Raw genomic sequence first — 24073 nt, forward strand, 5'->3', positions numbered from 1 at the left:
GTTCATCTTACAGAACATGTGCTGTCGTTAATCCTTGATCTCTGAGAACAGTACTCAGTTCCCCAGACATACGGTGACAGATGACCAACGTTTACCAGTGAAAACTTAAGTTCATTAACTTGGGCGTTCTTTGCACCATGTGACTTGAGAAATAATGCTTTAAAACCTTAATATTCTTTAGATTTACCGTGTCCATATAGCACGCTGCCATTTATCCTCTTGTTAACAATAGCTGAAATTGTTCAACATGCTCTTATCCATTTAACATGTGTTTATACGGACCAGAATGTAGACGTGCACCACGTCATGACTTGGACAATATATGCACCCATAATGCAGGGTGAAAACATAATCTTCTACGTTCTCAACCAAGAAGGGTACGGGTTCAAATCCTTCCCAGGTCTAATCCATTTCTACAGCTCTAGTGCGTCTCTGGGCAAAATAATTTGTTAACATTGACTCAACACGATACAGACGATGCTCACGTGTAGTTGAACACCAATCTATCCATCATCCTTTTAACACGCTTTCATTTTGTAGCGGAACCATAGTAACATCAGCAAGTCTTTTGACTTTTCTAGATTAGAAATATCTGACTGCAAAGATGCAAGTGGGCGTGTTACTGTTGCACTATCTAGGTGCCATTCTGTGTGATCCTGAGTTAAATATGTTAACGTGATACAGTAGCACGTGAACAGCACTTACCACTACCACGTGGCCATAACTATTTGTTGACCTTGTCTAGGCGAAGAACGTCCGCGATCTTCGGGATGCACTTTGTGTTTGGTCTTTCCGCTTTGGTTAGCAATTAATGCGGCAAACACAATCAAAATAAGCTGAAAATAGATTTCAATTGTTATTATCCAAGCGCAGTAGAAGAGGTCACATATTCCATGTTTATTAGTTTCACCTATTAATGATAGGGAGAGAGAGAGAGAGAGGAGTTATTTGGATCATATCTATTATGTAGATTATTTGAAATTCATTTATTTTAATATCATTTAGCCCTAAGTGTCTAACATTAGAAGGATCACACACACATACACATTATACATATATAAGGATGTATCATTAATTTAAACAAAATAAATGTACAAAAACTAAAATAAGTATGTGGGAATGTTCCTTATAGGTAGTATACGAATGATTTATCGGTCTATTATTTGTCCAATTTTTTTTACACACTTTTATTCCGACATTGGTACCAATAAAGTTAATTTTCTTGCTTGACCTGTAACATCATGACAAGAAGAAAAAAACCAACATAAAATGGTAATACTATTTTCCAGTACCCGCGAGCATGCTGACTGTACATAATATTCTTCCTATGTTTATTTTCTGCTTTATTGGAAAGTAGTCTGTCAAAGATCATAATTGTTACTAAAAAAACAACAACACAGCATTGGATCTCACAAATTTTCACTGATGCAGTTAAGTAATACACTTATTTAAAGAAGCTATTACTTTTGACATGTCAATCATACTTCGCATTTCCTTTTCTTATTATATTTATCCAATACGAGAACTACTATCACTGACATGGTGCGAGCAGTTATAAAATGTTTCTAAACAGTTTGATTCTTGGCACCTTCTCCCAAAAAACTAACAAAAACATTCGAAAAAATATAGCAACGTAATGCTAAAATAATTTCGAACGATTATTTTGATATTTATCAAGCGTAGAGACTTGTTTCACATTTAAGTAATTGGATGTCTATTATGATTTTATTTTTGTCGAAACTTTGTAAATTTGCATTAGAGGAATAAATTAAGTGTGTGACTTGAACCAGTACCGTATGTAATATATCCTGCATAAACAATGTTTATAACGGACTGAGAGACCAAACTGTTTCTTACCGTCATTTATTCTGGAGGTATTGTTTTGAAGGCATTGTCCTCAGTTTAAATACAGTACTTAAATTGTTATTCTCTTAACAACAAAGTTACTTCTCAGAGTTTCCCCGAGTGGCCGAGTGGTCTAAAGCGCTCTCCGTTACGGATCACTGCCATCTCACCTCTGTCTGCGTGGGTTCGAGTCTTGGATTCGTCCAGTGTGGGTATGTAAGAAAGCTTGCCAGTAGCTTCTCGTGTATTGGTAGTTCTTTCCGGGGTTTTCCCGGGTTCTTCCTCTGCCATTAATACTGGCCGCCATGTATAGACTATTGTATGCTGAAAAATGGCGTTAAACCCTACAACAACAACAACAACTTCTCAATAAAGCTAGCGGTTGATAGTAGACTGTACTTCTCAATATGATGGGCATACGTTGGTACTGCCTTCTGGTACCTGAGTAAACTTTCTTTCTACTATAGTGTAGTAGTAGTACGACGAAACATTGGTAAAAAGAAGTAATGCAGGCTTTAATGTGTCTCCCAAAAATATAGTCTGTCGATACAATCTGTCGTTCGTCCTTCGCGTTCAAAGATGACCAATTATCACTGATTCGTGTGGTTTCTGTGAATACGTGAGTGGCTGATCAGGCCAATTTGTGCTCTCAACTATATGTGGCACACATGACAGGAGATGCCGCTTGGGTTTTGCTTGATCGGCAGAGGATGTTCTGTTTTTCTAAGATTTGCGTTGCACATGCTTCTGCACTGTCTCTGCAGTTCCTCTGTTTAAAATATGTAGCTCTAGTATGGATGAGACTCTGCCAGGGGAGCGATCCTGTGTGCGATCTTCCCAAGACTCAGGGTCAATGTTGACGTTTTTCAAGGGTTACTCAATGGAATCTTTGATGAGTTTCGTCTGACCACCATGAGATCGCTTTAAATTCCTTCCGTTCACCACAGGTCTTACTTGGTAGTCAGTCTTCTGATACCCTGGTGACAAGACCTGTCCATCCCAAGTGTGATTTAATCAGCAGAGTATGGATGCTTGGAGTGCTTGCTCGTGTGAGAACCTAAGTGTCTGGGATCCTGTTCTTTCATCTTGTCTTCATTAGTTTCCATAGCCAACCCATGTAACAATAATTCAACTTCTTGGCATGTGGGTCTGTGTTCCGTCAAAGTTTCGCAAGCATATAGAAAGGTCGACAACACAAATGGCTTCGTAGGCCTTAAGTTTTGTTTAGTAGACTGATCCCTCTGCCTTCCCACACGTTTGCACGTCGTCATCCTAAGGCCACACTTACTTTAGTAATTCTGGCATTGGTTTCATGATCGATGTGGACTGCACGTGACAGTGCTGTCGAGATAGGTGAACGTGTTCACTTCCACGAGGGTTTGTCCATTTATTGTGACTGCAGACTCAACGTATGGCCTTCCTGGTGCAGGTTGGTGTATCACCTCTGTCTTCTTGATACTGGTCGTGACAATTATCGCAAGCTGAAGAGAAATGGTCCATATTGTGTTGCATGTCACTCAACGTCATCCACAAAACAAGCAAGCATGCCAAATGTTGCCTTGATCTTCAACAGGCCTGTACGGCTAACAGTGTGAAAGGCTTTTTCGCAGGTCAATGAATATTTTGCACAGCTCGGAGTTATGTTTCTGGCATCGCCTCTGGAGTTTACAAGCTGCAAACACAATGGATGTGATCCCTCGTCCTTTTCTGAAGCCACACTACCTGTCAAATTAAATAGCTGCAATCGGCATCAGCGAAGAATTCTGGTGAAAAATAACATTGAAATCAGCGGCGTTGCAGACCGAAATACATTACTGTTGACTGAACGTCACTTCAAATACTACAATAACGCCAAGAAATCAAGAACTGGCGTTCGACATGGTATTTCTGCGAATGCGATCAGCGATAAAACAAACATCGGCGGTATATTTCCGTTTCTAGCGGCATTATCAGCAATAATTTCAGCACCTACTCCAGCTGTTGCAAAATCAGCTGTACTTGGTGCCGTTGGAACTCCTGCCGGTGTGGCACTGAAAAATCAGCAGGCCACGGCATAAACACCTCAAAAAAGGGATATGGTCTAAGATTACTGGGAACTCGGCATGGTCAAGAGTCTAAGACAGCCGGGGTCGCTTTGCTCAAGATTCACATGTCCAATTTCGATTTACTTGATACTGCGCGGCGATTTAACATAAAAATTTCAGAAGATTTTATGCGTGATCAATTACCGGAAAACCCAAATCGTGTTGAAACCGGTATCATTAATTACCATGGACGTTCTGGTCCAGGTACTCACTTGGTTTCATACGCGGTTGATCTACGTGGAGTTGTTTATTTAGATTCGTATGTATTGCCACCTGCGAGGGAATTTTTATCGTATAGTGGCTTACTAATCTGGTATTCAACATTACCAACACAGATAATAACGTACTCACCAATATGCGGTCCAGAAGTGCTTGCGGCACTTAATGAGGTGTCGATGTCATCAGAGCCGCCGCATAAAGTCGAGCGTGAGTTTACTGTCCGTCGTTTTAGCAAGTTTAATCGTCCTTGCTGATCCTAGAAAACAACAACCTAATTGGTGTCAACATCGGCGAGACGCCAAAGAACAGTAAGTTCAGCTCGTGTTGCATATTTTGATAAATCAATATCACCCTGGGGTTTGCTTTTAGCAGATCTTACATAAATATCAACCATTATAAACTAATAAGCTGATTTAAGTATCAGCGTATGTAAATTTTGGTAGAAACATAAATAGAAAAATAAAAAAATTCTTTGGAAATCCAACCGTCATAAATAGAAATCTCGCTGAAATTCACACACAACTTGTTGATCTAGTTAACTTTAAAACAACAATCGAAATTATTAACAATGAGCTCACGAACATCAACTCAAAAATCAATTCGATAAACACTGAACCCGAACAAAATGAAAAAGATTGTCGATGGTCTAATTCCCACTACTCCGCTCATCAACATGGTATACACAGTGGCGCTGGCGGCTGGATCAGAAACATATACAACGATAAATAGCATTATCAGATATATACCACTGATGTTACCCGGGTGTACAAATTCTTAATGTTCAGCGACGATAAACTTAATATAATTGCGACACATATATTGCGTCATTAAGCCGACGAATTATCCGGAGCTATCTTAGTCGTGTTAAATCAAGGTGTCGAGTAAGTATTCAAACCGGATCCAGGAGACAAAAAATTAACCTCATAGGCGTGTTGGTGGTGTCTGGAATTCGTCGCGAAGACATCTTCATTGATTACTTAGTATATGCCATAATGAAATCCACGTAATCTTTTCGGTATAATCAAGTATGTGCGTGGAAGGCATCGCTGAAAGAAATCATCGACAAGCATATGACAATAAAATATCGCAGACGAATAATCGTCATCGACAATTGTGTATACGCAATCTCCTCGCTGGTCGCTGAAACAACGACGATAATCGGTACGTTATCAGCGACGCACGTGATACAGCTAGTGGTTGGAATCGGTGTCGTTGTTGTTGTCGGTGTTGCTGGCATACTCAATATTATCGACAAAAAAATACATGTATGTACTAGCAAAAAATTGCATGAGCACACAGAAATAACTTAATGCTGCGACAGATGCCTTCATAAATATTTCATCGATTCTGACAGCGGGGTTAAAAGACGGTGCAATATCAGACAATGAATTTATGCAATTAGGGATATTTATTATCGATATCACAAGAACGCCAACGTGCCACTGCACATGTTGCCAACTCTACATTTAGAATCAGCCTTATAGATAATAATGACCTCAGAAATAACCACAAGACTGGAACAGATTAATAGCAACAGAACACCGCTGACCACAACAATGATATCAGCAACGTCAACACGGTCGGAATTTGATATTGGTTTTCCAACTCCGATAAAAGCTCCTAACGGTCGGTCACTTGAAATCGCACTGGCACGATTAGGACTTTAATTTAGTTGGCCAAATTTCAGAGGAAAAAAATTGATAGATTGGACGCTAACAATTCGCTGATGTTCTCATATAAGACCACCACTTAAGGAACTGTCGAGCCAGTCCCAATCTGGAAAGTCGTTATCATCCCAACAGGATGTCTGTTGTCATAATGAGGCATTATTTTATGCTAACTTCCGTGATGCTAATTTGCAACGTGATTGATGCTACATTGTACTCATGATTTTAGAAGGTGCAACCTGTGGAACTTGTGATATATAAAGTTTATAAATAGATTGTTAAAAATTTTAATAACTGACATAGCATTTGCCATACGACAAACTACAGAATCAATTCAGTAGTTGCCAAATTGCAAGATACAATGACGCAGAAGGAAAGTAGATCGAAACACTTGCAATCAGCCATTTACAGCTTGCATCAATGAAGAATAGAAAATTTATGACTAGAATTATGAATGTAGCATTTGCACTTGCAAGCAGTTATTTATAATAATGCAGAAAGTAGCACTTGCCAACTGCCACGTACAATTTTCATCAATGAAAATACAATATACGTTGATAGAATTATACAAGTAAGCACCTGCAAGCAGCCATTTACAATAATGCATCAATGAAGATTAGAAAATACCCGCATAGAATTAAGGTGGTAATCCCCCTCCATAGTCTACACGTTTTTGACGTAGAGGTACCGGCCCAGACCTTAACTGGTTGGTGGAGTTGGCGTTAAGAGAAAAACACAATTGTGTGTAGCTTGTGGTGAGAGAAAATATCGTGCGTTGGAAAGATACTTCGAGATAACAAATGCTTCAGATGATGTAAAATTAAAAAATCAACAAGATTAAATTGACCGTTATATTAAAAGCAACACAACTGATCAAATTAGTGAGAAATCTGTTAAACAAGTTAGTGAAGACCCTTCCGGCGCTCCTTAGGTCTATTACCCTCCCCCCCCCCCGCATGTTGTTCATATCAACTAAAATATTCACATGTTATGGCACATAGAAAACATCATGACGTGTCACATACAGTTTATGTTACTGTTCGTTGGTCATTCCAACGGTTCCATGTATGTTTTCTATTTTTTTCCCCACCCATGTCTGCGCCCCCCCCCCCTTCGTTATGTTGTTTATGTTCTGACTTTAAAAAATATTCACATTTTATGGAACATAAAAATATAACGATGTGTCACATATAGTTTATGCTACCAATGCGTTAGTCATTGTATTTTTTAAATTCATTTTTTCACCTGTGTCTGGGGCCATTAAGGTCGGTTGCCCACTTCCTGCTGCTTAAGTTATACGTGACGGCTAGTATATTTGGAGGAGGAAGACCCCGAGAAAACCTAGGGAAGAGCCACAAACAGGAAGATATTGGCAAGCTTTCTTACATACTCACGTTGATCCATCGAACTCACGCGGACTTGGGTGAAATATGTGTGATCTGTAAAGGCGAGTGCCTATATTACTCGTCCAGCAGCTGCTACTCAAGAAGTCTGTCACGACGGCTGATTTATGGCTACGGTAGTTGTCATGTACAGGTGCGCGGACTGGTGGTTCAGTAGCATTCCACAACTTCTGTCAACACTTTGGAAGCATAACATGTCCATTTACACTAGCAGAACGAGGCACGTGTACTTGGACGACCAGGCCTTTTGCATCGAATACTAGTGCGTATACAACTTTCTTGACAGTGCACTACGTTGAGTGCATCATGGTCTCTGTTCGTATTCTCCGGTTAAGACTTTATTAATTTCTCTTGAGACAGGTTTAAACAAGTAAATCCATGTTTCATTTATCTGTGAAATTTTATTCAAATGTCTCTGTTCACTTTTTTCTTATTAGGCGGGTAGTTCTTCGGCAATTTAAACCCGTGTGTGTTTCTTATCAATATTTAACAAACGTTGTACCATTCCGCAGATAAATCTTTCGGAGTTTGAACTGAATCTTCAGTGAATAACGGCTGATGAATTGATGCTATTAATGGTGGACATATTTTCCACTGTGTATTGAGCATCTTGTCAGTTACCCCCTTCACAGCAACTACTTCCTGCTTACCAATCGCAGACATCGGTCATCCGGAAAGCGTTACATCTTACATTGTTTCACGACCATCTTTAAAACGACGAATCCATCTCAAAATTATAGGATATGACAGATAATTCGATATTTAACAGTATGCTACTTGCCAGCACATAACTAACAGATACCTGCATGATTATACACACAAAATACCTGCCTATATATGTATGCATATGACGGAATGCATAGTGTACGTATGACCTACGTCTACATAACAGGCACAAAACACCTACCTGCATGGATGCGCATAAGAATCACCTGCAATTAATATCAATACGACATTCCAGCATCAATGTCAATGCACATCATTCGTACCTGCATTGGTGTACGTAGGGCCTACATGCATGTATATGCACAAGGTCTACTTGATAGAAGCGCATGGATGTACGTATGTTCCACCAGGATGAATATCAGTATGCATAAGACCAGCTCCCCTGGATGTTCAAACAGCCTTCCTGCATAGATGTACATAAGGCCTATATTCAATAGTGTACGTACAAAAAAGCATGCATGAATGTATGTAAGACCTATATGCATTAGTGCATGTACCTGCATGGTTGTACGTAAGGCCTACGTGCAAGATGTTCGTAAAACCTACATGTAAGGATGTATATTAAATCTACCTACATGGAGAGACATTCAACCGGATCCCATCTGTATTTATTTATTAGTAGTTTTGCTTCTAAAATGAAAGCTCAATGATGCGTTTTTTCTCTCAATCGAGACCAATGCGGCTGACATATTTTCCGCTGAGCAAATATTGATAATGTTAAAGCTCAGCATCGGGTACTTACCTGTGCTAGGAAAAGGCCCACGAGGATCCCTATAACAATTCCTTTGTATTCCATCAGAGCCTGCCACATTTTGTCAACACAGCCCTTAATAAAAATGATAATAATAATAATAATAATAATAATAATAATAATAATAATAATATCTACTAACAAATCCCCAAGTTTGTTTATTATATTATTCATTCCCCATCCCACCCCAACCCCAACCACCGTTCCAGAGCATGGCTCATCGAACCTAATCCTAACCCATACCCTAACCCCGAATTGTTTCATATATTGTGCATTTTCCTCCTACGAATGCATGCGCAAATTTTGTCAAAAATATCAAACACTGTTAATGTGGTTGCACTTTGTGCATTCGTTTCATTTGACCACCTCTCACTGACCCCCAAGGCTGCGATCGAAATATCATGCCCATCTCACAGACGGTTACCACATGGGCAACATATATACGAAATAGTAGTTTAGAAGGAGCTGTGATTACGGACATTTAAATAGACGAGGGGTATCACAATATTTCCTCGCCAAAGCTACTACTACTAATAATAATGAAATCAACAATAACAGGACAATATAATTAACAACAAAAAGTATTACTGCTACTACTACAATGGGTAAACGATGATATTATGACCAACACCCAATGCTTATAGAGAAGAGTTATGTCATTAGAAACAGAGTAGGCAGACTGGCTAAGGGGATTTTTGTTTAAAAAAAGTGAAAATATCACTTATTGGTCCACTAATTGTCATGTACAGAAACTGTATTTCGTTTGACTTAATTCCTACGACTATACCAAGCTCAAGGTCTTGTTGAAGGGATAGCATGTGGCGAACAAGTCTCCATTTTCAAGAAGAAGGTTAAATTTTGGGGTTGCATAAATGCGCCAAAATGTGTTTTATCATAATGGAAAAACAAACATATAATTGAGATAAACATATATAAGGTTTCACCAGTCTTTCTGCCATAAGGACCCAGACTGCTAAAGCACGATTCTGACGAAGCCTGTTGCATATACGGAGGATTGTGTAAACAATCAAATCCTCCTGCCAATAATTTGTTATAGCTATGATATATATTACTTATGGCCTTAAATATTTAAGCAAGATCACATCATTTATACCAATTCAACCCAGATACCAATTATCTTCTCAGCCTCTTTATATTCATCTTTATAAATCCGTCGCATATATACATAGAGCACACCAGTGTCTTCTGTCTTGTCACATGAGACGACGAGACCGTTGTATCTTGCACAAAATGGTGGGCACTGAAAGTGATCTCAAAAATCGTCGCCCCTATGTGAAGGTATCTTACGGATACTAAAGTATTTGAGGCTATCACATCGAAGTTTTGATATTGTTACCCCAAGCGCCTGCTATATAGTTTTTCCCTGTCTGCGTGGGTTCGAGTCTAGGATTCGGCCAATGTGGGTATGTGAGAAAACTTGCCAGTAGCTTCTCGTGGATCGGTGGTTTTTCCCGGGGTTTTCCCGGGTTCTTCCTCCATCATTAATACTGGCCGCCATGCATAGCCTATCGTGCGCTGAAAAATGGCGTTAAAACCCACAACAACAACAACAACATATATTTGTTCCAAGCGTGTTATTAGTATACGCAAAGCATTTATTGTACAAGAATGGAACCTATATTGTGCTCAGGCTAAAATGGTGTTGAATATTATTGTCTTACCACTTTGACTACGACAGTTGTTGTTATGAAATCCAAAATTTAAATGAGAACAGTATTTATTTATGACATGCCACATCAATGAATTACATACTGAGCTATGTGGGGTAAAAAAATTTACCGACCATTGCCATCTCACTTCTGTCCTTGTAGGTTCGAGTCTCGGGCTCAGCTAATGCGTGTCAGAAAAATACTAATATCGTTCCCGTTGGTCGATGGTTCTTACCGGGATTTTCTCGGGTTCTTTCTGCACCAGTAACAATGGCTGCCATGTATAACAACCTATCGTGTGCTTAAAAATGGCGTTAAACCAAAAACAACAACTACTTCTTGTCAGGAAAAATGTTTTGTGCTAAATGTCGATGTGTAAGAAAATGTTTACTCAGTATATGTAATTTCTTTACCCCACATAATTTGGTATGTAATTCATTGATGAGGCAATCACTTCTAATAGCTCTCCTACTTCTACTACTAGCTTCAACTAAATCACTCCTGTTACTGCTACAACTACCACTACCATTACCATTACCACTACTATGACAACTACCACCGCCACCCCAAACACTCCATTCACCAATAATACTGGTAGTACCAGTACTACTGTTATTCCAACAACTACTAAAACCACTTTTGGTGCTGCTACTTTCACTACTACTACTGATGCTACTTTGACTACATCTGCTGATGCTGCTGCTACTATTACTACTAATATTACTTCCACTGCCAGTACTACTACTGCTGCTGCCGCTACAGCCATCACCTCAATCACTCCCCCACTACTAATCACTACCATTAATAATGCTACGATTTTGCTTCTGCTGCTGCTACTACTACGACTAAATCATTCATCAACTTACTTCAGCAACTACTACTACCATCACTAATTCACCTGTCATCGCACCTCCAACACTACTAATATTACTGTATTACTACTGATATTATACTGTGCGTATGTATGTATGTATGTTTGTATGTATGTATGTATGTATGTATGTATGTATGTATGTATGTATGTATTATGTATGTATGTGACAAGGCCGATAGAAAGAGAGTGTCAAACCTTGTCAAAGTTGTTTAGACTGGAATCGAGGGAATTAGCACATGTATAGTCAATCGTTTGAGGTAAGGTTTTGCAGCAAGCCAGTGGCATCTTTATTACTGACGGGGCATTGTTACCCCACCAGGCAGTACTGCTAAAATCCTTGTAGTCCTGCACTCCGCAACATTGGAACTGGAAATAATACAAAGAACATAAAATCGTGAAACTATTTTTTTTAAAAATGTTCTTGGTTAGTACCTAATACAGAATGTTAGTATGGTTGCAGACGTTAGTTTAAGCCAGAGAGATTTTTCTGAGTATTACCATTTCGCGACTCTGCCTGGTCCCGAAAAGACACATTGCCAATTGAGTTTTCCTTTTATCAAATAAACATTTAATACTACAGTGTTCATCTGGTGATTGATTCGGGTTTTCGATACTCATTTCCGTAGCATACTGCCACATTAGAGCTATTTTAGTTTTCCTTCGACGTCCGCGCATCGACCATCTCCGCACCATATCGAACTTTTATACGCTTTCTAAAGAATTGGTCGAGAAACAAGGTATCCTCGCGAAATGGCACTGTACCGTTTCATTGCTTGCTACAATTCGTGAAACGATAGTCAGTTAGGAACGAGGTAGAGGTCGTGAAACAAGGCCGGGCCAATATGCTGTCAACTGCCTCAGACTTCGGTGATTATCAGATCGCACTTGACTATAGTCTGACTCTACATCCAGGTTTGTTTGTACCCCCTTATCGATTTTAAAAATGAGACTGTTTAATGTGATAAAAAGTGCACAGAACTAAGTCAACTGAATCATTGATTTATAATTTCTAACATGGCTGTCACCAGAATGGACAAATGCTGGCATCACCTGCACCATTTCATGCTTAACGGACTTAACATACTAACACGGCGCCATATTGCGTACACTATAGGCTAGTTTATTTCCATCAGACAACATAATGAAGTAGTTCATCCTGTTCAGCAACTGCCGGATAATTCCGTAAATTATATAACGTTGAGAGTTTGAAATTATATCCCTTTGCATATATGAACATAGAAATTAAACCGCTTTTTAAATCCACATGAAAAGAAAATTTGTAGTTGTTATTGTTTTCCTGTGCTTGATTCGACATTGTAAATATCGGAAGCAGATGACTTATGTATGTACATCTGTAGTCGTAATACAACCCTTTGCTGAAAATGGACTTGTCCAGAAACTGGAAATGGATCCGAGCATGTCCGTCTATTACACTGAAAACTTCCGTTAAGCATGAAACGCTCATAGGATGATGGTGTTAGGGCCACTCTACTCAAAGTCAGTTAGAAACTATAAATCAATGAATGAATTGAATAAGTTCTTTGCACGTTTTATTACATCAAACCTTCCATTATTTAACTGATAAGCGGGTACAAACAAACGGGTTTGTATTGTCAGACTATAGCATTCAACATTATCGCATGATCCCTGCCACGCACTCCGATACGCAACTAACTAATGGGGAGACATATTTCACTCGTTACCGGTCTACGATATTGGCTTGCCAATTTAGGCCTCGTACCAGCGAACATAGGAGCTGTTAATCTTAGCATGGCTAGCGTCTACGATTCACTTTGCTCCGCATAGATCGGTTACCTAGACTACCGAAGATATTGGCCACTTTGAAACAGAGGTCGCGAAACGGCTCGCAACAGGACTAATACTGTAGTGTTTTAATTGGTACTGCATCGCTAAACATGGATTAAAATAATAAATCAACTTTCATGTGATACAATACTATTTCTTAAGTTTGATATGAAACAAAATCGCAATTAACGAAGTAGAATCTCGTCCGTTTAGCACTGATTGGGTCTCTGGCTAGATTCCTGGTCCCTGTACGTGTATATGTACTTTGTCGCCCAAACACAGTATAATGTTTCCTTCGAGCTTTCCTGTTTATTCCACATTAAAATCACATCACGTCAACGTCTTGTCCATCAAGAGCGCTTCTTTAATGGTGTAAAATCAATGCAAAAGGATTATAGTTTTTCCTTACTTTTTTCAGTTCCTTTTTAGAATACTTTAACTTCGGGCTTTCATAAAATCGAAGGCATGGTGGCACTAATCGATTATTTGTATAGATGGATGTTTCTTAAGGGAGTCATTTATAATAATGATTAATCGGTCCGAAAGACATTTTCCACTCTCAAGCATTTTTGGGATGCGCTTATCATGGAACTAAAAAAAATCATTGTATTAGCTGAATATGTAAGAAGAACACTGATCTAACATGTATTCACTATAATTATTATACTTTTTCATAATTTGGTAACTTTAAAGGATGGTGGAAAGAAATTAAGTTATGACGGTAATATCAAGTCGTGATGGCAAGCACCTGTCTATCATGTAGTGCATGTTGGTCTCCTATGTCTTTATTAATTGCTTGTGGAATGCCTTACAAATCATTGGCTTCTTACCGCCTGCATTATGAAGTTCCACGCGATCGAGGCGACGTTGGTTCCGTTCAGTCCTTGAAAATCTTTCATCGTACTTTGCAAGGGGGACTTGATAAATCCCTTTGCCTTTATTTGAAAGAATGAGAAAAAGACAAAATTGTGAACTGTTTAAGAGAAGAAATATGACATAAGTGTGATAAATCGTCAAACTATTTTGTTATACAAACTCAAATTCGAACAGAACGAGACCACGGAGTTCATGAATCAGTTGAAAAACATTAAGTTACATATTAATTATGATCTGTAAAAAAAAAAAAATAACGTATTTAATTTCGGCATGTTTTAGATCACAGGGCAAAGTTAATGTAAATCGAACATACTGTACTCTATAAAACATCATCCTGTATAATGACAAATCTAGTATTTATGTGTACCATGTTAATTTTCTAGTTGTGATTCCCAAATCGAGGGAATTTCCTCTTAAATGTACAGTGCATATTAAAGTTGACTAGAATATCAGGAACTAGATATAATACGTATGTTTGTGTGTGTGTGTGAGAGAGAGAGAGAGGGAGAGAGAGAGAGAGAGTTGACTATGGCTAGTATTTATGACAATTGATTTTATCACTAATTAGCACAGGTGTATCTAGTGGTAATCATCTCTGTCTGAGGTGCGAAATATTACTTGTATACCGGTTTACCGCGTTATGTTGTTTTTTTTTTTTTTCTGGTTGTACGTGTCACGATACTTTTTCACTGCACCTGTACTTCTTTAGTTTCAGTGGTTAAAGAATGTACTCAAATTCTGAAATAATCTTGTGACGAACTTGATGATATTTACAGCATTTCTTCATGTTTCATAATAAAATAATTCAAAGAATTATTAATTTCTTTTTGTGTACAAAACAGGTGACTTTGTCACAAATTAATTTTGAATATTATAAATATAATTATGTTCCTTTAATCACATGTTTGACACATATCACGTATGGCAATGTGGTGGCCAAATAGGAGGTGTAAAATATATTCGGGCCAAATGAAGCTTTTGGACAAATTCTGGATTAGAAAAGACGAAGTTTTGGGGTTTATTCACTAGCGTTGTGTATGTATTAAGTCAATTCCTTGTAAGATTGCGAATCATCCAAGATTCTCCTGAGAGCATTTTTTTAAACGTAATTTCTCAAGTCCATTAAATATTTTCTCGTTTGTTGAGAAAATAAGTTTTATGTTTACAAGCCCCCCTCTGATAAATATGTTGCCAGGGTATTGTCATCCCACTCAAAGGTTCTCTGTATATATCAATTGTGTAGATGTGGCCGCAATGTTAACACTTCTGGGTTATATTTTATGAACCAACATATGGGATCTGGGATCCTGTTGTTGTTTTCTTTTTGTTTTTGGTTTGTTTATTTTTACTTTAGGGACAGATTTTAGTTCACAACTTATTTAACAATTAACACGCACATATCAAATTCATTTAATTTTCGATGGTGAGAGTGGCAGCTTCGATTTTGTTTTGAGCTGTGATATTTTATTTTATTTTATATCAAGATAATTATTATTTCCAAATAATATAATATATAATACAGTTTTAGTTTGCTATAAATCAATGTAATTTTTTCCCAGCGATTTACAGAAGGAAATTAAAAAAGATACTGTCAGGCTCTGCCCCAGAAAATGAAAATATTGAACCTTAATATAACTGCGGTATACATGGTACGTTTTGCAGTGTGTACCGCGGTACATAATGTTTGGTGGCTCTAATCTGTATCAAAACCATCAAGAGATTCCATAACTATCCAAAAAACAAAACAGCACTTGTAAGAATGAGATTTTGGCACCCCCATGACAGAATAAGAAAATAAGAAATAAATCACGAACAAATAATTAAAGCTGCTTTTAAAAAGGTGCGGGGTGGAGGGGGCATTTCAATGGATATAAATTCACCTCTGTTTCTCAGCCTAGAAAGATTTTTACACAAAGACCAGCGGTCACATGTATACTTTCATATGCTTTTTACATAAAGACCCTTGTGTAACATGTACACTTCGACATACTTTATACATAAACACTCCTGTTAACATGTATACTTTGACAGGCGTATTACTTAAACACCCGTGGTAACGTACATTTTAACATGCTTTTTGCTTAAAAACCTATAGTAACATGTATCCTTTGACGTGCTTTTACTTAAAGACCCGTGGTAACATGTACGCTTCGACATACTTTATACATACACACTCCTGTTAACATGTATACTTTGACAGGCGTATTACTTAAAGACCCTTGTGCAACATGTACACTTCGAAATACTTTATACATACACACTCCTGTTAACATGTACACTTCGACATACTTTATACATACACACTCCTGTTAACATGTATACTTTGACAGGCGTATTACTTAAAGACCCTTGTGCAACATGTACACTTCGACATACTTTATACATACACACTCCTGTTAACATGTACACTTCGACATACTTTATACATACACACTCCTGTTAACATGTATACTTTAACACACTTTTTACATAACAACCCGAGGTAACATATACACTTTGACATGCTTTTACTCACCGTGTCTGTGGCTGCGAACAGTATGATGATGAAAATAACTTGTGCCGCCAGGAAGATAGATACGAAAACAGCGTACTGAAAAGACAGTGAATTAATTTAACGGAACCGCTATGGTTCATTGGACACCTTGCAGAGACACTTGATTTCAATTGCTTCAGCACTATAAAACCTTACGTCTGCTTATGAGCCATTAAATACAAGGAAACGAAGCAAACAGCTCAATTACTAGAAAGATCATAATAAGTACAACGGTCAAACCTGTCACTAATCGAATCTGTCATTTAATAGAAAGTATAGACTAAGAGAGAGAGAGAGAGAGAGAGAGAGAGAGAGAGAGAGAGACTTAGAGACTTACAAATATGAGCAAACATTTTATTTCGCAGCAAGCTCCGCACATACCGCAGAAGGATACAACCATCAGAACTGCCCCAATTACTATCATGATGATAGTGAAACTCTCCAAGTAACTACCCAGGTCAAAATTATCCGCAGAAAATGAGCTTGCTCCGTCTGAAAATTGAAGACAGTGATAGAAGATAAACAATTTTGTTATAAGAAACGTACCCCAAATGCAATGTGGTTCTTGCTTCTAAATATAATTCTCCAGGAATCCTGGCTCTGTACTCATTAACGACGTAATTCAACAATTCAACAATGGATATCCTCCCAGTATCTGGCAAATTTATCCTCTACCTTTTGACTTAATGAATAAACATGACAAAAACAATACAACTGCATATTGATGGTCGAACATTCATATAACAGCTTCATGGCTATAGTGATACCCTTCGTCAATGTCACTTTTTATTTGTCTGTCTGTCCGTATGGCATCAACAAATTTGGATAAAATGATATCAAGGTGTAGGACGTATTTTTAAACAAATAATTCAAAGGCTGCTTTTAGCAGAAATTGTAACTGAAAATCATGAAAAGAAACCGAGTAAGGTATGTGGCACAATTTTGAATGTGATCCTAGAGTTGTGTCCCTTGGCTGGTGTGATTGCGTCAAGGTATGAAGGAAACTTAAAGGAAAACCAAGCACATTTATGTTATGTCATGAAAGTAATGTTGTCACAGATAGTCTCATGATAGACCTACGGTGACGTCATGCTACTTTGCGTCAAACATACCGCGCCCTGCTTGTTTACAGAACCTAACGCTCAAAAGCGTGGAAACTTGACTGGATCATCACACACCCTATGTTTACACCGGAGATCACACGAAACAGAAACAATATGATATAGGTTTATGAACCTAAACAGCACAGTATACAGGTCACGAGATGTTTCCACTGGCTGTCCGATATTTCTAATGCCAAGAATTGAGTTTTGAGCCTGTGGTCTCACTGTCATATATATATATATATATATATATATATATATATATATATATATATATATATATATATATATATATATATATATATATATATATATATATATATATATATATATATATATATATATATATATATATATATATGGTTTCATTATGATTATTTCCCAATTATTTCCCTTAGTTACGTTTACCATTTTGTGCCCTTGGCCTCCAAGGTTTATACGTTAAGGTGAGGTTGGACTGGTATACTGCGCACTGTCTAGCTATGGTGTTTATATCCAGGGACAATTGTGATACCAATATAAGCAAGGAATGATTCAGTCTGAACAAGGAACACACATAAATTGTCCCTTGCCATGACCTTGAAGTTCAGATGGAGACCTAATGTGGCTGGTTACATACTGATGTATATCCGAATAAAGTTTAATAAAAAGGCCTTTAATCAGTGGTTAAAATGTTACAGACCTGTGACAAAAGCTGACCATGAAAAAATTACACTTGACCTTTCCTTGACCACAATGTAAGTTTTGTGGTCTTGGAACGCGAGCCAGCGTGTAGTCATGAGTAATATCCTGGTAATGTTTTATGAATAATCCATCTTCCCCCTCTTCCTCTTCTATATCGTCATTTTCATCGATGTCATCTCACAATATTAGTAGTGACGTATTTGCTACATGTCGAGAATTTGATAAAATAATACTGACACGTTGAAAGGGACACACTTATATTATAACCTATTCATCGATTGAACTCTCATTACAGTCAGAAAGTTATCGCATAACAGAGGCTCGTATTATCATTATAAAGAATTATGCTGAAGATATATACACACCTTAAAAAATGTATTTAAATTTAGAAGTTGGTATCAGACGCAGTTTATTTAATGTAGTTTTAGGCATATTTCGTCTAAATGATCTCAACCTGTATTAGCTGTTTCAGTAAATTGTATTGTTTTTACATATGTATATAACGCATACAATGCTTGCCGACATCTATTCCTTATATCTCTAATGTAGTACCTGACGGTGAAACATCAAGTAAAGTATTTGATTTAATTGTTTCTTTTAACTGGAAGTCTATAAGATAACAAAGCTCGATTTTGCAATTGTGAATGCCTAGACCCTCTAGTATGATGCACATAAATGACGGACTCGTATGCTTTTTAAATCCACGTCAAATACAAATTGGCTTAATGGAGATGAATACCACGGGAAGCTGAGGACATGTAATCATTTTCTGGTTCAAACAGATAAAGAGAACACAGACACCAACGAAGAAAATGCAATACAGCTATGATATACTTATCCGAGAGTGAAGTTTTGCACACCAATCGTGCCATTTATCGATGCCAACCAAATTACTTTCATGTCTTGCGTGATTCATATGATACTTAAATATTTAATAATTTAATAAATACATGATAATTCTGTTTGAGATTTTATTTTTCCTGAATTTCTCAAATTTATCTCCAAATAGGGCACCATAATGCGTAAATCTCACACTGCCGTCATCATACAACTGTAAAAGTATCTCACATAACAGATGACCCATAGCAATGAATGACCGAAATGCTTATAAAATTACGCGTTTCTACGGTTAAAATATAACGGTCGCAAACTTTCTTATAAAATGCATGTGAAAACATGTTGAGTCAGTAAGACTTACGTAGATGCACAATTTCTCTCTTCATGATGTGTTGAGAACAACCGGTAGCCTTCTGCATTAAGAAATTAGTGATTAGGGGTAAATTCGAGTTTTCAGACTCGATGTCACCGTTTTAGGCCTCGATGATTTGTAAAGCACTATATATTATATAATCTTTTAAGGGTTTCCACACTTTTTTAGATATAATTTTATAGTCACTGGCGTCACTGAGACTCTTCGGAATAATATGATTGTTAAGATCCGAGGAAACCCGAAGATTTCGCCTACGTAAAAAAGACGACGTTTAAGCCCATTGGTTGATACCATGGATACTGGAGAGAAAATATGACCAAGATCTTACCTAGACCTGCACTTGAGATGCCTGCTTTGATCTTATCCAGCAGTTCTTGCTGGTACTGTTTAATTACATCCTTTCCAAATCTGACGAATAAACCACCAGCCAGCAATGCCATGGAAACGATCTGAAATAATTCTGAATACTTATGAAGAGGAAAAGTTTTTTTAGTCGTCCAGCGGAAGATCAGACAAGCATGGGTGTCGGCACATAGGGGCAAGGCGGGGGGAGGGGCTTACATGCTTGCGCCACTCCCCGAAAAATGTCTGATGGCGCCGTTACAAACTAGCCACTTTCAAGAACTTATGTCCTCCACTTTTCATCGGAAGTCTGGGACTGAACTGTTAAAGACCAAATAGATAAATGACGTTAAAATATACTTCTAAAGGAAGATACAGCTGAAGATGTAGCACACTGACAATCGAAATTAGATCACGCTTCATTTATAAAAAGCAACCTATAACATTTACACGAAACGAAGACGTGATTAAGGAGTAATTATACTGAAACAAAATTATTTTGGTCCAACATTCTTCGGCTGTAACTTCACTAAGTGATAATGTAGTAAGCTGAGAATCAATTTTTTCTTAAGATAGATCAATAAAGAGCTGTATGGGTGTCACATAAAAGTACATTCCAAATTTTGCCTAAAATCAAATTGGAATCAAATGAGTTATTGAGTATAAAAGAACGTGGGTGAGTCCGAGAATCGGGAGCGATTATGTTTCATGCTTAACGTATAACTTGCCAACACTAACAATCAAACCCACCCGAAGTCTCGTCAATATTATGCTGACTACTAAATTTGATTGAAATTCATTAAAGGAGACAACCACGGCATATAACTCCCCTAAATAATGTCATGGGATGCAGATGATCTAATTCCACCGGAGCGGTCAATCAAAAGTGGTAGGAATCCATTCATAAAAAAAGCTAGCAGTGTGAAAATGCAAGTTTTATGTCCGATAATTAATCAAGAACTATAACTCGGCTAAATGATGATGTAGAATACTGACAGCAATCAAACTCAGAAGAAGCCCAATCAGTATCAATCTGTCAACGCATGCATACACACACACACACACACACACACACACACACACACACACAAACATACATACATGCACGCACGCACGCACGCACGCGCACACACACACACGCGCACGCACGCACGCACGTACACACACACACATACATACATACATACATACATCCATACATACATACTCATTCATGGAGAGAGAGAGGGGGTAATATTCTTGTGAAGAATCCAGAGAAAATATTGAACTGGGAGTAAAAAATTAGATGGGGGCAAAATTAATATGATTCTAATAAAAATGTAAGTCCAATGTATTGTACATGCTGCCAATAATTATTTTACATAGGGAGAAAAAGAAGTTTGTAATGCCTCTGACTTCTTGCATGGCGGTTTTATGTCAATTCAAGACATATGAGTCAAACATGCCTTTGTATATATATATATATATATATATATATATATATATATATATATATATATATATATATATATATATATATATATATATAATTGAATATCATCGACAAATGTGTTGGGTATTGTTTTCAATTCACTCCAATCCTTCCGTTTACTCTTCTAATTTAAACTATTGTGCGAGAAAGATGACATTCTGTATAAAACACTGTAATTTCTATATTTTTGTCTGTTTTATAAGCTGAGATCTATGTACTTATGCACACTTTCAGAAATCATTGTAAACTAATGTGATACTATTTTCTGTTGGGTCTTCTTTCTTCATATTTTTGGCTTGCTAAGGATACTGAGGCATTTAGCTCCCATTTACTGGGTATAAAATAATCAATAATGTATTTAAAAGTGGCATTAAAACCATCACAACTTATTACCCAACTCCATTTTCTACCAATAAATTTTCTGTTTAATTTTATCAAGTATAAAATTATAAAATCCAATTCAATAGTCATTTCTATGTTCATTTCATCCATGTATAGGTCTATTTCATTTTTAACTGTATCAGATTTATTGCTTAATCCAACAAGTGTGTGCATCTATTTTAGTTTTAAAATCATTTTAATTAAATTATATTTTTTTCATCTAAATTTGTTTAATCTTTCCATTTTGTATTGTTTTGCTTAACACGTTAATAATATCCTGTAACAAAGCGATATTATTAACTGCATGTATGCCTCGGTGAACCAATTCCGTTTGCCCGATTTTTCAATCTTTTCTTTAGGGAGTGAATTCATCTTTAAATCCTGAAAAAGTCTAATCCTTTGTTGTTGAGTTTAATTATAGTGGCGTGCGCACAATTGTCTGATCCTTTAAAATTTTGATTTCGTCATCTATACCAATGAGTGATAAATCATAAGTCCTTTTCAGAGCTCGGATCATGCTCTCATCCACATTAATGTCGTTATAATTATCGTTAACATCATTTTTGTTGTTATTTTGTGTTAGTCATTTGATTTTGCTTTAAACTATCATATTGGGATTGTACATTGTTAATGGCTTCCAGATATTTCCAGATATTCCTTTATTTTCCATAGCACTATCTAATGAACTCATCAGAGAGTTTATCCGTTACTCGCTTGGTTGTAAATATTGCTGAATATTCGGTATTTCGTAGGCTGTTTCTTTTACCGTATTCAAGCCGTGCTTATCATCAGAAAAAGTGGTGAATTTCTGTTTAAAGAAGTCCTTTGCATCTCAGTTTGTTTTCTGCTGTCTTTAACATATTGTTACAATTCTTGAATTTTGTTTGCTTATTCACAATAACTTTGTTGAAAAGTAGTTATTTTGTTGACAACGTGTTTTCTCCAACTTACAATATTTAACAAACTTTAAGACCTAAAACTATTACTGTCTAAGCATCAACTTGTACAGCCTCTTTATTAATCTCATAACTTATCAACATGATCATCAGCATTTGTGATAAGTTTTTTTTCTTTTCTCCATATTATTCGCACAATCCAAACCAGTACCTCGCACAGATATATCTCCTATTTATATATATGCAAGGATGATAACATCAGACAATTAGATATTTTAGCTGATCATGCGTTCACACATACTTAATAGATTTTAATGAGAAAACAGACACCAAAAGTGTTATTCCTTTAAAAATAATGCAGTGACGTCACAATAGATATTGCTGCCTCCATGTTGAATTTCTATGGAGGCTGTTCAATTAGGACCACCTCTGCTCTTTTCCAAGATGTAACAATTATGCCATCCATATTGAATTACAGCTCTAAGCGACACAATTAACCCCTGACCTTACTCACTGGAAATGTACCTTAGCTAGACAGTTGATGTGCAAGATTTCAGGTCTTACCATAATAATCAGGTTCAACACAATTAGGGTTGCCTTTCCACAGCATGTACCGCACCCCATTTTTGCCGTTGTCTTTGATCCTGGAATAAAAGATAGGAAGATCCAAAGACTTATTTCGTAAAACCCATTTCATTTTTAATTCTTCCAATAGTAACTCAAAAGTATATCACTTTTATATCAGCGCTATTGTTAATATTTTGATTGAGAAAGCAAACTAACTAAATAAATAAATAAAGTATTTTAAGAAATGAAAGAAAAGCGAAAGAAAGAAAAAATAAGACTTACAGAAAGAAAAGAAAATTTCATTCGGAGTGAATTTATATTTTCCTTGATCCATAATTATTATCGGTAACAGTCACTGATTTGGCAAGGTGTGAAAACTTAGGCCATAAAGCGTGTGAAAACAGACAGTCACTTCTCAAAAAGCAGTTGTAAATTTGCATTTAAAACTGTAAAGGTTATCGAATAATTAAAAATCAAAACAAATATAGAAAAGACTAATTCATTTCAATCCCTAAATGATAAGCTAGTGTATTAAAAAGAATGTGATACGTTCGTGTGTATCTGCTTAGTTACTGCTAAGAATTAAGTTTATGAAGTTATATGTTATTTGAAAACATATTGCTAACACTGAAATGTGCCTGAATAAATTACAGTGAGCCAACTATTTCTTCATATCATTAGCTTGTTGTATTAATTCTGACTATGTGCTTAATTTTGTTTTATGTTAGGCTGTGAATTAATTGAGCTTCCAAGAGAAATAATTTCGATTCACTGGATTGAAATACCAGAAATATTTTTTCACAGCTCCATCAATAGACACATATAACATTGTGGTCAAGTAAGCTGAGTCAATTTTAAACTCCCCGCTGCTTGGACTATTGGTAAGTGACCCTTCCTATGCACACGAACCGAATTCATAATCACACAATGTGTATACACTTTTTCTTCAATTTTTGTGATGTTTT

General features: G+C 36.9%; 1 protein-coding gene across 1 annotated transcript in view; it reads right to left on the reverse strand.

Moving 5' to 3' along the window:
* Positions 1–24073, reverse strand: part of LOC149807271 (tetraspanin-18-like) — a 51253-nt gene that overhangs the window by 14319 nt on the left and 12861 nt on the right. Inside the window, exons 2-9 of the mRNA XM_089964287.1 lie at positions 23106–23185; positions 19780–19900; positions 16792–16946; positions 16437–16511; positions 13876–13980; positions 11435–11605; positions 8687–8770; positions 706–836 (exon numbers count right to left, since the gene is read on the reverse strand). Coding sequence (XP_089820413.1) covers positions 708–836; positions 8687–8770; positions 11435–11605; positions 13876–13980; positions 16437–16511; positions 16792–16946; positions 19780–19900; positions 23106–23165 — 900 coding nt within the window. The 5' untranslated portion in view covers positions 23166–23185 and the 3' untranslated portion in view covers positions 706–707. The remainder of the gene's footprint in view (positions 1–705; positions 837–8686; positions 8771–11434; positions 11606–13875; positions 13981–16436; positions 16512–16791; positions 16947–19779; positions 19901–23105; positions 23186–24073) is intronic.

This window comes from Sinohyriopsis cumingii, chromosome 1 (genome assembly GCF_028554795.1).
Source record: "Sinohyriopsis cumingii isolate HCF-2022 chromosome 1, ASM2855479v2, whole genome shotgun sequence".
Taxonomy (NCBI): domain Eukaryota; kingdom Metazoa; phylum Mollusca; class Bivalvia; order Unionida; family Unionidae; genus Sinohyriopsis; species Sinohyriopsis cumingii.